This window comes from Doryrhamphus excisus, linkage group LG4 (genome assembly GCF_037039965.1).
Source record: "Doryrhamphus excisus strain RoL-2023G ecotype Guam linkage group LG4, RoL_Dexc_Guam_v1.1, whole genome shotgun sequence".
In the NCBI taxonomy this organism is placed as follows: Eukaryota; Metazoa; Chordata; class Actinopteri; order Syngnathiformes; family Syngnathidae; genus Doryrhamphus; species Doryrhamphus excisus.
In genome coordinates, this window is record NC_136360.1 from 14,730,650 (window position 1) to 14,743,501 (window position 12,852).

A 12,852-nucleotide genomic window follows, 5' to 3' on the forward strand; every position below is an offset into this window, starting at 1 on the left:
TGTGGATGTTCTCCCCGTGCATGTGTGGGTTTCCTCCCACATTCCAAGAACATGCTAGGTTAACTGGCGACTCCAAATTGTCCAGAGGTATGAATGTGAGTGTGAATGGTTGTTTGTCTATATGTGCCCTGTGATTGGCTGGCCACCAGTCCAGGGTGTACCCCGCCTATAGCCCGAAGACAGCTGGGATAGGCTCCAGCACCCCCGTGAACCTCGTGAGGATAAACGGTAGAAAATGAATAAATGACGGATAATATTATTCTTGTAAAAAAAAAAATTCTCATTTTCGTCTGAATATTTTGACTGAAAATTACTGTGGATTTTCCATTTTTGCTGTTGTTTTGGTTTTAAATTATATTTTTAGAATGTGCTGCCAGCCAATAAAGAAAATGGCCTCCAGAACACACTTTGGACACTCCTAAAGAAGCAGAATAAATAGATGAAAAATGCTGTAAAATTTTCAATAAATACAAGTATGGTACATTTCAAATGAGGGCAAAACAAAATGCTAATGGCTATCATGGCTACTGACAATTTTTATTGCCTTCTGTACTGTTAATATTTCCCTAGGTTGCCACGGGAAAGAATGCAGGCAGACGTCGTAAATTGACGGTGGCTTCAACTTGGAAGTCAAAAGTATGTTTGTTTGAGCACAAAGCCAAAGAGTCTGCAGACAAAATGCTGAATCAGGAAGATGAAGAGAGAATCATAGGTATCTATTGCCAAAAGTTATTGAGTTGATGCTTTGATGAAGGGCGCCGTGCCGCTCCGCTGACCTGCAGCCATTCGCCACCATGTCAAACATCAAATCCACTCTAATTGGCCCTTCACATCTTTCAAGCAAGATGGAGACCGGCCGTGTTTGCTCTTTTGTGTTGTGAAGACAGGGGTGGGTCTTTGGGAGGAGGTGGGAGGGGGTTGAGGTTGCCAGGTCAGCTCGCTTTTGAGGCCAGGGGTAGATGACACACTCCCTCCCACCAAAACAGACTTGAAGAAAGCATAGATTATCATCCCTGCCAATGTCTGCACAGATGAATATCCAATCCAGACCAAATCAAGCTATCTGTGGTGGTCCAAATTAATAACAAATTAAAACTCAAGGAGTATGGGACACATTGCATGTATTTTCAAGTTTTTCCCCAGTGTCTGTTGTCCCAGGACAACGTGGGGTCGCAAAACCATTTTCATTTTATTTACTCATAAAACAGTAATACCTCACCACTTTGCACCACTTTAAAATTTTGCAGCTTCACGGTTTTGCTGTCATGCTGTCTCACGGTTTAATACAGCCTATTATTAGTCTTAAATATGCATATTGAAGTAAATATTAACAAACATTTTCAATGAAAACAAATTAAACAAAAAATTTACAAATAAATTACAAAAAGCAAGGCTTTTTTCAAAAATATCTTAAAAACCCTGAATCATAAGAAAATCTTTGTGTATGAAAATCAAAATTAATGTTATGTGAACATTTTCAGCAAAAACAATTCACACAAAAACTGGGGCGTAGAAAAACAAGGCATATTTTTGGCAAAAAATGTACAATTCATGTATCATACAAAAACTGGAAAACTGAGGTTTGCCAGTATGGTGTACACAGGAGTGGGCAAACTACGTCCCAGGGGCCACATGTGGCCTACCGAGCGTTTGAATCGGGCCCGCCAGTATTTTTATATATATATTCATTCATTCATTTTCTACCACTTTTTCCTCACCATGGTGCATAGGGTGCTGGAGCCTATCCCAGCTGTCTTCGGGCGAGAGGCGGGGTACACCCTGGACTGGGCGCCAGCCAATCACAGGGCACATATGGACAAACAACCATTCACACTCACATTCATACCTATGGACAATTTGGAGTCGCCTTATAGATATATATTTTAATATATTTTTATATTGCTAGTATTTCAACTTAGCTGCACGGCGGTCGTGTGGTTAGCGCACAGACCTCACAGCTAGGAAACCAGGGTCAATTCCACCCTCGGCCATCTCTGTGTGGAGTTTGCATGTTCTCCCCGTGCATGCGTGGGTTTTCTCCCGGTACTCCGGTTTCCTCCCACATTCCGAAAACATGCTAGGTTAATTGGCGACTCCAAATTGTCCATAGGTATGAATGTGAGTGTGAATGGTTGTTTGTCTATATGTGCCCTGTGATTGGCTGGCCACCAGTCCAGAGTGTACTCCGCCTCTCTCCCAAAGACAGCTGGGATAGGCTCCAGCACCCCCCGCAACCCTCGTGAGGAAAAGCGGTAGAAAATGAATGAATGAATGAATGAAGTATTTCAACTTTTAACATACAAACTGGCAACATGACTTGCAAGTCAGATGTCTTATTTAGTAAAAAAAAAAAAAAAAAGCTTAAAAAATTAAATGACATAGTTTGATGTGGTCTGATGTTTAAAGTGCTCCGGAAAAAAGGGACATGAGAACATACAGCTGATATGTAACACTTTTACTGATAAAATTAGTCAAATAATTCCAAGGAAAATCATAAGCACAAAATAGTATGTGTGTTTTAAATATATGTTGCGGCCCCCCGGACAATTTTGTTAAGTCAATGCAGCCCACAAGTCAAAATATTTGCCCACCTCTGGTGTACAATGTGTACGCCATTCCTGAGTGTGTGGATTTTGACAGTGTAGTGCTGTCCAAAATCCATTGCACATTTGTGGCGAATGAAAGTCACAACATTTGCCCTCATGCTTTTCAGCAGGATGGGGAGAAGGTAACCATGCTCGAGAAGAGCCTTGGGGTTTTTTTCCCACCTGCATTCCAATAGAGGACTTTCCCAATACAAATGTTAGCTTATGCCAGTTATAAATATACAAAAAGCTTTGTAGAGGGATTCCAGGCCAACCCCCCCACTCAATCTCGAATGCACTTGCTCTCAGGGTCCCACTGCAGGAATGTAAAGCGTAATCACTCGCACATTTGCTACCCCGACCCAATTAAAACAGTCAACCTTGGCTTAAGCTTCGACACCCGCCCCCAAATCATGCCAGCTAGCAAGGGAGCATGTGTGGGTGGGCAAAGTTCTTCAAGTATCAACTGGCCTTGTGGTTTTCTAGTCACAGGCTTTTTGGGACAGTTCAGTAGAAACCACTTCAAGGCAAACCCGGCGTAGACCCGTTTGCTCCGAAGGCCCCACTTGTCATATTGAGGATCTGACCAAAAATCTGGTGATGATAACATCAAGAAGTTAGGACACCCAACAAAACCTCTCCTGACTCCCCAGCCCGAAAAAACGCAGTGGAATCCTAGTGGAAGCGGCAGGATGAGATGACATCATTGCAAAGACAGCGGAATAATAAAAAAAACAGCATCAAGGCTGCCTGGGGTCTAAATCATGTCTGGGAAGTAAAAAAGGGCGAAGAAGTGTGGGGTGGGGGGCAGGAAGGCTTTGAAATCCTCTCTATAATTAGTTATCTGTCTGGACCTGCACTAACATGCCTTCTGATAATGAAAGAGAATAGGAAAAGCTAAGGGGGATCGTTATATGGCGTAAAGTGTCAGAGGCACCCGCCCCAACCCCTCTTCTAACCTTTGTGTTAGCATGAGGCTTTTGGCGCCAAGAGTAGGGCTGGGTTAAATGATTATTTTTGTTATGGATTAATCTGCAAAATAATTTTTCGATCCATCGATTAATCCAACTATTCATTTTTAAATCCAATTTGATTTGATACACCCTGGACTGGTGGCCAGCCAATCACAGGGCATATACGTATAGACAAACAACCATTCACACTCACATTCATACCTATGGACAATTTGGAGTCGCCAATTAGCATGTTTTTGGAATGTGGGAGGAAACCGGAGTATCTGGAGAAAACCCACGCATGCACGGGGAGAACATGAAAACTCCACACAGAGATGGCCAAGGGTAGAATTGAACTCGGGTCTCCTCGCTGTGAGGTCTGCGTGCTAACCACTCTTCCACCATGCAGCCCAAAATATAAACAGCAATAAAAAAATAACAGCAGCAATGTGTGTGTGTTCCTGCAAGAGCACTTTATCTTTCCCTCTTGCTTTACGCCACCACTCTCACTCCGTGCGTGTGCGTGTCTACTCAGGTGTGTGTGTGCGAGGAGCACAAGTTACGTGGTGCATGACAGGGTTAATCATTGCAAACTGGGAAGGAAAAAAAGTTGAAAACATACGGTGTCCACACAAGCAGGTCCCGGGTGCTAGTGCGTCGCGGTAGTGCTTTCATGGTACGGTATCTCCATTTTGTACAGGGCACAGACCACCGAATCATTACCTTTAAGTGTAAAGTACTCACATACTTTTGACATCCTATTGCAAGATCTTTTCTTCTATCCCGACTCGCCGCCATTTTTGATTCTGACTGATGACGCATCAACGTGCAGTTCTTGCGTCGACATATTTTTTGCATCGACGTCATCTAATTTGCGCTAGCTAACAATGCACATCATTGGGGCACACCTATTTCGACTACAAAGCCCTCTAAAAAATCTACACGTTTTATCATTTAATATACATACTGTGATCATGCAATTGATGACAACATGTAATATCTTGCCGTATTTTGATTATGTAAAACATTACCAAAACTTTCCAAGGGGCATTGATTTCACATCGAGCTTTTAACTTGTGCTAGTTCCGTCAATAACGGCAGCAAGAGTTAGGATGTCCACTTTCATTGGGATGGCTGTGTGTTCCAGTACCCAGGTAAAAAATGCTGACGGCAAAAGAGCATCATGTTGAGTCTTTGTAGCAAAATTGACAGCTAGGTATCCACTCATTTGTCTCTGAATGACGCTGACATGAACGGCTAGCAAGTGTTGTGTTAGTCAGCCAGATAAAAATATTTTTTTGTGTTAGCTGCTACAATAACAATATGGAAGTTATGTAAATAGAACATTTTTTGACTTTCTTGAGGGTTTTTGTGATGGCTTTCGAGTCAAAATATGCATTTCCCATGACGTCCATTGTTAGCTAGCTCATATTAACTTATATTAACATATAAACTTGCACTAGAAAGCACAGAAACGGCAAAGGATTGCGTGTTCATGTTTCACAAAACAATTGTGAATGACGGGAACATTTCTAAAAAGTTGCAGTTCCCCTTTAAAAAGCAAAAATGAAAAAAGCCTTTGTAATAATAAATAAAGAAAAATGTCAAAATAATAAAGGAAGAAAAGTCACAATTTTAGGAGAATATAGACAAAAATGATGTCATCTTAGTAGCACAGAGTTGAAATATTAAAGAAATATATTTTTTCATTAGAATTGTAATATTATGAGACACAAACAAAAATAAAATACAAATAAACAAAGTAAAGCTGCGATTGGAATAGTTGTTTGTCTATATGTGCCCTGTGATAGGCTCCAGCACCCCCGCGACCCTTGTGAGGATAAGCGGTAGAAAATATTTGGACATTAATTCATTTTTCGTTCATTTATTCATGTTAAATTACAGCTGATTTTTTTGCAATTATTTTTTTCTTTTTTTTAGTTTTCTTACTATTTTTAAAATGTGCCGCGGGCCAATAAAATTGGCCTCAAATGGTCCCTGGCCACACTTTGGACACCTCTGTTCAAAATTGTAATATGGACAGCTATTGATTCGGAATGGAGCATCCACGAAAGTCCCATTAATGGGTCAGATCAATCCAATGTAAAAAGAGGTGGCGGTGTAATGTGGCATTCAAGTCAAGGCCGCTTTGCTGTCGCGTGCCTGTCAGTGTCGATGATGTGTAAAAGTTGACATCCCCCGCCATTGAGGCTGAGGGATGGACTGTGGTGAGCAGAAATGCTTGACTCTACTGGCGTCGCTTGTTCAAGGAAGCAGAAGAAAAAATTCCGGTCTGGTCTTTCGTGGAATGTTATATAAGACGGGTCGAGTCCGGATTTAAAATTACTGGAGCGAGTGTATGTCCAAGCAGAATGACTGGACTCTCTCCTGTCAGGAATGTGCTGAGCTCCCAGCCATGTGTTGTCTCCCAACCAGGGAAGCCAGCAGGCCACTTGCTGCAACAAGAGCTCCACAAGCGGCCTGTGTAACCTAAAACGCCGGTGCTTAAACGGGGTCCAGCAACCCAGTCTCCTCTGGGGCTTTGTGTGCCCACATTGATGAGGTGCCGCTAAAGAGCTGTCCAAGCACACGCCTGATACGTGCCAGACGCCGTTACCAAATGAAATGACATAGGAAAGCTAGCTTGCAGTCATAAAATAGTAGTAGCTTGCAAGGATTACTTCAAGGAGGGTACACAGGTCCCCTTCAACTCATCCAGTACCGAAGAGGTATTTTTTGAATCCTGAACACCCTATCCCTATGACATATTTATATGCGTTTATTTTCTTTTTGCCCAAGAGGCAAAAAGAGGTGATGATGCAACTTTTATTCACCTTATTATCACATTTAACATTACAATGGAGCATTGTGGGGCAGCTTGAAGAATAAAGTCATAAAATAAATTACAGTTTTTTCTGGACTATACGTCGCTCCTTAGTATAAGTCACACAAGTCCAAAAACGAATAATTAGGTCGAAAAAAACATATATAAGTCGCATTTTTTGCAGGTAATTTATTTTACAAACTACTTGACCTAAATAGACATTATGTCATCGTGAAAGGCAAGTTCTAACAATAATAAAAAATAGAGAACAGGCTGAATAGGTGTAAGATATGCTTATTCAGCTACACAAAAATACACATGAACAGGAAAAGGTGTCCAGTGTTTATTTAACATAAACAGTTTTTTTCATTTATAAGTCACTCTGGAGTATAAGTCGCAGGAACAGCCAACATATGAAAAAAAGTACGACATATATTCTGGAAAATACGGTATTTGAACTGTAGTGCAATGGTAAATTACACCTATTTAATAAAATTGTAATCTGAAAACAAACAGTACCTCAACTTAAACTATCCGTAATCAAATAAGAAAATGAAAGTGCTTCAGTATCTTCTTATGAAGCTCCAGCAGAGTTTTCTCTGTGAAATGGAGGCAAGAGGGCAAATCATATTGGGCTTCTAAGTGCTCCATAAGGATAAGAAATCCCAGGTTTGAGATGGAGGCGTGTTTGAGGGGTCCCCAATACCAAAAATATGGACGTCAGTCGCAATTCTGCTTGAATTGAATTCTTGACTTTTCTCTGTTTTTTGGTCAAAATCTGGTGACTTTGCTGAAACCACCCTATGTTCTACTACCAATTTATAAAGATCCAAAAAGGCTAGAAACAAACTCTTTTTTCTGATAAAAGAAAGTATAAAGTTTCTTGACATAGCTTCAATGTTCATGTAGTCCTAAAACTTAATATTCTGTGGGTCTTGAAAGTTGAGCAAAAATGCCCAAAAACTCTCTCTTTGAAAATGGCTGGCAGTGAATGGGTTAATAAATGTTGTCAAATATGAACATTAAAAAAAAAAGTCACATCTTTTCAACACTAATGGTTCATCATTCTTATTTTATGATAGATTTGGAGCTTAGCAGTTCCTCCCCCCCAAGCCTTAAAGTCCACAACCCCCCTGCATGCCCCATTTACACTTACTGTTATTTAGATGAGACCCGGCTTTGTTGTTTATGGACGCCCCTAACACCATTCATGTCTAAAGAACAATTAAGGGTAATTAGGCTTTTGCAGGCGAAAAAAAAAGAAAAAAAGCATTTCTCTGCTGCCCTGGCACACATACAACAACATGTGGCACAGAGGGATTTGATGCGTTTCATCCGAGATTAGAACATCAACTTTATTTGAACTCAACGTTGGCCTTTTGTTATCAATCTGAGCACAAGCTGCTCTTTTCATAAGAAGAATTGATCTTCCATTAGTGCTTGCAAGACTTTGTTTAGTGCAAAGGCTATCAGACATGAACAGGAACTGATCTCCTGGTATTTTTATATCAATAGAAAGGGTTTTTTTCACTTTGTGCTTTTTAAGTTTCCCATGTAGTGGACATTTGTTGTCAGAACAATGAAGGATTATGATAGAAGTCAAATGCATGCATGTGCATAGGCCATTATTGTGCTCAAATTATAAATTAGTACATCGATGTTATGGCTGTTATTTTTGCCTTACAGGTTTGTTGGTGGATTTATGAAAAATAAACTGGTCAATTTATTCGTAATTATAATTACTTTTAATTTTTTTTTTACTAAAATAGAGATACAAATACTTTTCCAACTTCAACAGATACAAATACAGGGTGCGTTGCACACCCCTAATCGCCAATAATCAAGATTATTGACAACATTTTTAATACAATTTTTTCATAAACGACATGTCATAAGCAAAGCATGTCAAAAGAAAACATTGTAACATTGTAATTGGGATGTAGAGCTTTGAAATTAAATAAAAAACATAATCAACAGGGAAAAAAAGACTCTGGAAAACCCAAAATAAAAATGACTCTTTTAGCAAAACAATGCACTTAAATAAAAATCCATAATATAACTAAAAACAAAAAAAAGACCCTCTTTCTGTTACAAAAAAAAATCACACACAACAATAAATACAATAAATAAAAGTAGCAAGTCTCTGTAAACAAAATTGAACTTGAAAAAAAAAATCAATATTTGGTATTATTCCTTATCGGGAAGGCTTAACATACAGTATAGCGACACTGTCTATGAGCACCAGTTTTTGCTGTTTTGTTTATATTTACTTTGCCGACCAACCATCTCAGTCAGCATTGACTATCGAGTGAAGGCTCAGATAGTTTTTTTTCGCTGTTACAAAAATGGGACAGGATGGTCGTGTTTCAAATGCCCTTTTTCCCAGTCACTACTTTGCTCATGTATTCACTTTGTTAATTCTGTACCAAAATATTCGCTTTTGTGCCTTCATTCATATACGCGTTTGCTTGCTCACAACACTAATCTATGCTGACGCTAGCCTGGCCACTGTATCAACTCACTAGGAGCCCCGCCTCCACCTACTGGGACATAGAGGCTGAATGACAGAGTATGGGTGGACTATCTCCATTCACTCAAAAAACCAACGCACCTAGACAGATGCAGATTGAACCCTCTTGTCAACGAGCCTGTGTGGTAAAGAGAGAAGTGAGGGAGGCAAACAAACACGCTTGCAACATGTCGATTTACCGAGGCCGGCAAAATTATCATCTTTGTTTTCGATGTGTTAGGCCTTCATGTACAGAGTTCTGTTCAAACGTTTTTTCAAACCGACTCTTTCACAGACTGCCAAAACCCTGCAAATTCACCGTTCAGGACGATGTTGGTAGGACCATTGCAAACCCAACTCATGCATAGATTCATTTACCGGTAAAGGGTACCGATTAAGCTTTTTCCACTTTTCTGACCTATAAATGTTGTTAGAATGTATCATGCCACTCCCTCCATTCATTTTCTATGCCGCTTATCCTCCTAGGGTCACAATATGCTGGAGCATATCCCAGTTGTCTTTGGCCAAGAGGTACACCCTGGACTGGTTGCCACCCAATCACAGTGCACATATAGACAAACAACCATTCACACTCACATTCATAGCTATGGACAATTTGGAGTCACTAATTAACCTAGCGGAGCTGCATGGCGGTCGAGTGGTTAGCACGCAGACCTCACAGCCAGCAGACCTCACCTAGACCTCCCACCCTCGGCCATCTCTGTGTGGAGTTTACATGTTCTCCCTGTGCATGTTCTCCCACATTCCAAAATGTTAGGTTAATTGGCAGCTCTTTGTCTTTTGTGTAAGTGTGCAGCTATGGATGTTCATCTTAATACGTTTTAGCTTGCTGTTTGCTCCATTGTTTACACATGGGAGCAGCTGTTAACTTTGAGTACCCCTTGGCTAACACTGAGTACCCCTTGGCTAACACTGCGGAGATACAAAGGAGACAGGAAGGCTGCACTGTGGGAGTGAACGGCGAAAAAGACGGTATAAAGGTTACTGTATAAAGACATTATCAACCATGTTTACCCTCTGTCGTCATAGGGAATGTGAGATGGAAGCGCTAACAGCACTAAACTGGCTGCAGAGAGACTACCGTGAGTGCAGCATGATTGCACTGAAGATTGAACGATATTAAACCTTTTCTATATTTATTTTAAAAGGAGAATATATAATTTTATTTCAGCAGCTATTTTTCTACAAGATTGTTTACATTTTAATACAACCTTGCACACATATGTGGCTTTGACTTTTGCCTAAATTCAGAAGAAAATCGGGATATATATCATATCTTGATATTCAACCTAAATATATGGGGAGATAAATTTGGTCCATTAAAAACAACTTACAAATGGAAGGTTGTTCAAGGATGCATCCAAGTTTGAGCAGTCACATTTATCTTAGTTTTTAGCTGTTTTCATTACAAAACTGTGTGAACAAACGCTAGCGCTACACCATACTGCATAATCAGTCAATTGACCTACGACCTCTCAGAATGACTGAAAACAGACACATCGCACACATGCCAGGAGGTAATCAGCCATCACAGACGCTTCAAGTGGGGGGGGGCAGATTTTCATATTGGCATCAGTCCTTAGCGATGGTTCAATACTTCCAAGCAAAGCAACAAATAGCATTGGAAGCAAGTGTGGGGTGGGATGATGGTGCCTTTGCAAGGGCTTGTCCAACACGACTGCAATGGGGACGCACACATTTCCACAAAGAGCTTCCTGGGGTGTGTGGCCTTTAACATAAATACACTCTCTCTTAACATAAACCAGGAACACACGCACATACACACCTTCCCCTTCGCCTCAACATTCCCTGGGGGGGCACTTTAGCTTAAAAGAGCCAGGCATGGCCACATGCTGTGTTATCTGGGTCATGAAATCTTACGGGCAGCCATGCAGAGTTCAAGCTACGGCGTCATGTTTACCCCCAACAATTAGCAACCACTAAAAAACACACAACTCACACATGTTTTTTATGCGGAAACAACACAACATGGTTGACACCAGTGAGCTATGACTTCATTATCACTTTATTTATCTTCTAAGATCAAATGGAAGAATTCTTAAGTTGTATTTTTACACAATGCCACATCTACAGAGGAAATGTCATTCAAATTGAACAGTGCAAAATATTTTTTTTGTCCAGAAATACTACATGTGGCGTTTGCATTGTGGTTAGTGTTGGGTGAAAAGGAATACACAGCTTGCAGCTGCACTGCAGTGTGAGTCATATACACGAAAAAAAACTGTATAATACTTGACTTTCTTCCCTGGACTTTTTCATTATCAAAAAAATGTCAATGGATGTTCTGTTGACTTATACAACAGATTTTCACAGCCTGTTATTATATATTTTGAAGTAGGTTGTAATGGCCAAGGTCCATGGGTCAATCTCAGCTTTTGTCTTGACTCAATGTTAAAGCAATGGGGAACCAAAGGCACTATTTAACAGTGCAAAATAAACATTGAAACGTCTTTCATATTTGGGGTACAGAAGCGAATGAGGTATCAAATTAAACTTCCAAGTCGTGTTTTACCAGATATAATTAATCGCAAACTTGTTTTTACACATTTCAAAATGTTGTGACATTGCTACCTAATGCATTTTTGCACTTTTACCAGCACTGTATGGCATGCTTGATACATACACACACACCATAATATAATAATGTACTATGATTATACTTTGGGAAGCGAAAATAAGTTCTACTGTGCCGCAAACAATGACTTTGGATGCACTTTTAAGTTGCACTTGACTCAGCACAGCACATACTGTACTTACAGATTATACTGTACATACATAAAACTCCAAAAAGTAACCAGTTCGAACACTCCAACAACTTTTCCAACGTAAAACACTATGCAATCACATATTTTGGTTTGAAGTAAAATTATTTTTCCAAGGCTTTCCAGTCAAGGTGATGTTATGAAGAATCATGCCGTAAATCGTGATGAGGTAAAAGCAATGTGGCTAAACTAGCAAAACAACTATCACGCGCTCCTTTGTAGAACTCACACAAATGCTACAAAAGCCTGTAAAAAAACGCAAAAAGACAAAAATAACACATGTAAAATACACAAAAACACTTTAATAAAGACTCTTTATGTGTAGTGAATGTTCAAAGCTTAACTTCTCTTTCTTTTGTCAAGCTTTCTACTGTACTAGGTAGTGATGGCATTAAGAGAAGATCCCAGACTGCAAGCTGTACTCACGGACTGCCTCCTGTTTTGGGTCCATGTCGGAGCAGGTCTGCTGAAGTCGGCCAACCTTCCTCTGCAGCCCCCGGAGCCGCTGCGTCGTGGTCTCCAGGTCGCCCTCCAGCTCCTGGAAGATGGAGCAGGCGTGTTTGGCCAGGTCCGACAGCTGGCGCAGGGTCCTCGCCAGAGCCACATTGCTGATGGAGACAAGGTCCTCGAAGGCTGGAACCTCCGGGTGGTCGTCGTTTGTGACTTGGTACCGCCGGCACAGCAACTGTGGCTCCACGAGCCGTTTGACGAACGGCATCTCGGTGCGTAAATCCAGCGAAAGTGAGAAGAAGATGCCCTCTCCTCGGACCCCGGACCTCTCGGCGTGGATTCAGTTGCCCCCCATCCTTTCATTGGGAGGACCAAGCTCTCCTCGAGGCGGCAGAAGAAAAAGTCGGACTTTTTACACGCTGCAAAGTGGAAATAGTTCTTTAAAAAGAACTAGTGGGGAGGCTGGAAAACATGGAAAACATGGCCACCACGGAATGGACTACAAAAAAAAGCTACCATGATGCCTTTAGGGACACTCGGCAAGCAAAATGGTCAGGCCAAATTTCGCTTGCAGGGGCGTGGCTACACCAGATGGAACCAATGAAAACACAAATAACGATATTTGATTAGATAGACTTTTTAAACTCGTAAAAGAAAATACAAAAATAAATATAAAATGACCTTAAATAAAGGTGGGTCCTGACTTAATGGCCATTTGAACATGTGG

The 12,852-nt window shown here is 40.7% G+C and overlaps 1 protein-coding gene across 2 annotated transcripts in view; it reads right to left on the reverse strand.

Annotated features, from left to right (window-relative positions):
* The window catches only part of nhsa (Nance-Horan syndrome a (congenital cataracts and dental anomalies)), a 61,582-nt gene extending 48,952 nt beyond the window's left edge, over window positions 1-12,630 (reverse strand). For both annotated transcript variants that reach the window (XM_058073340.2, XM_058073337.2), the window contains exon 1: window positions 12,102-12,630. In XM_058073340.2, coding sequence (XP_057929323.2) covers window positions 12,102-12,393 — 292 coding nt within the window. In that variant the 5' untranslated portion in view covers window positions 12,394-12,630. The remainder of the gene's footprint in view (window positions 1-12,101) is intronic.
* Window positions 12,631-12,852: the final 222 nt, after the last annotated feature.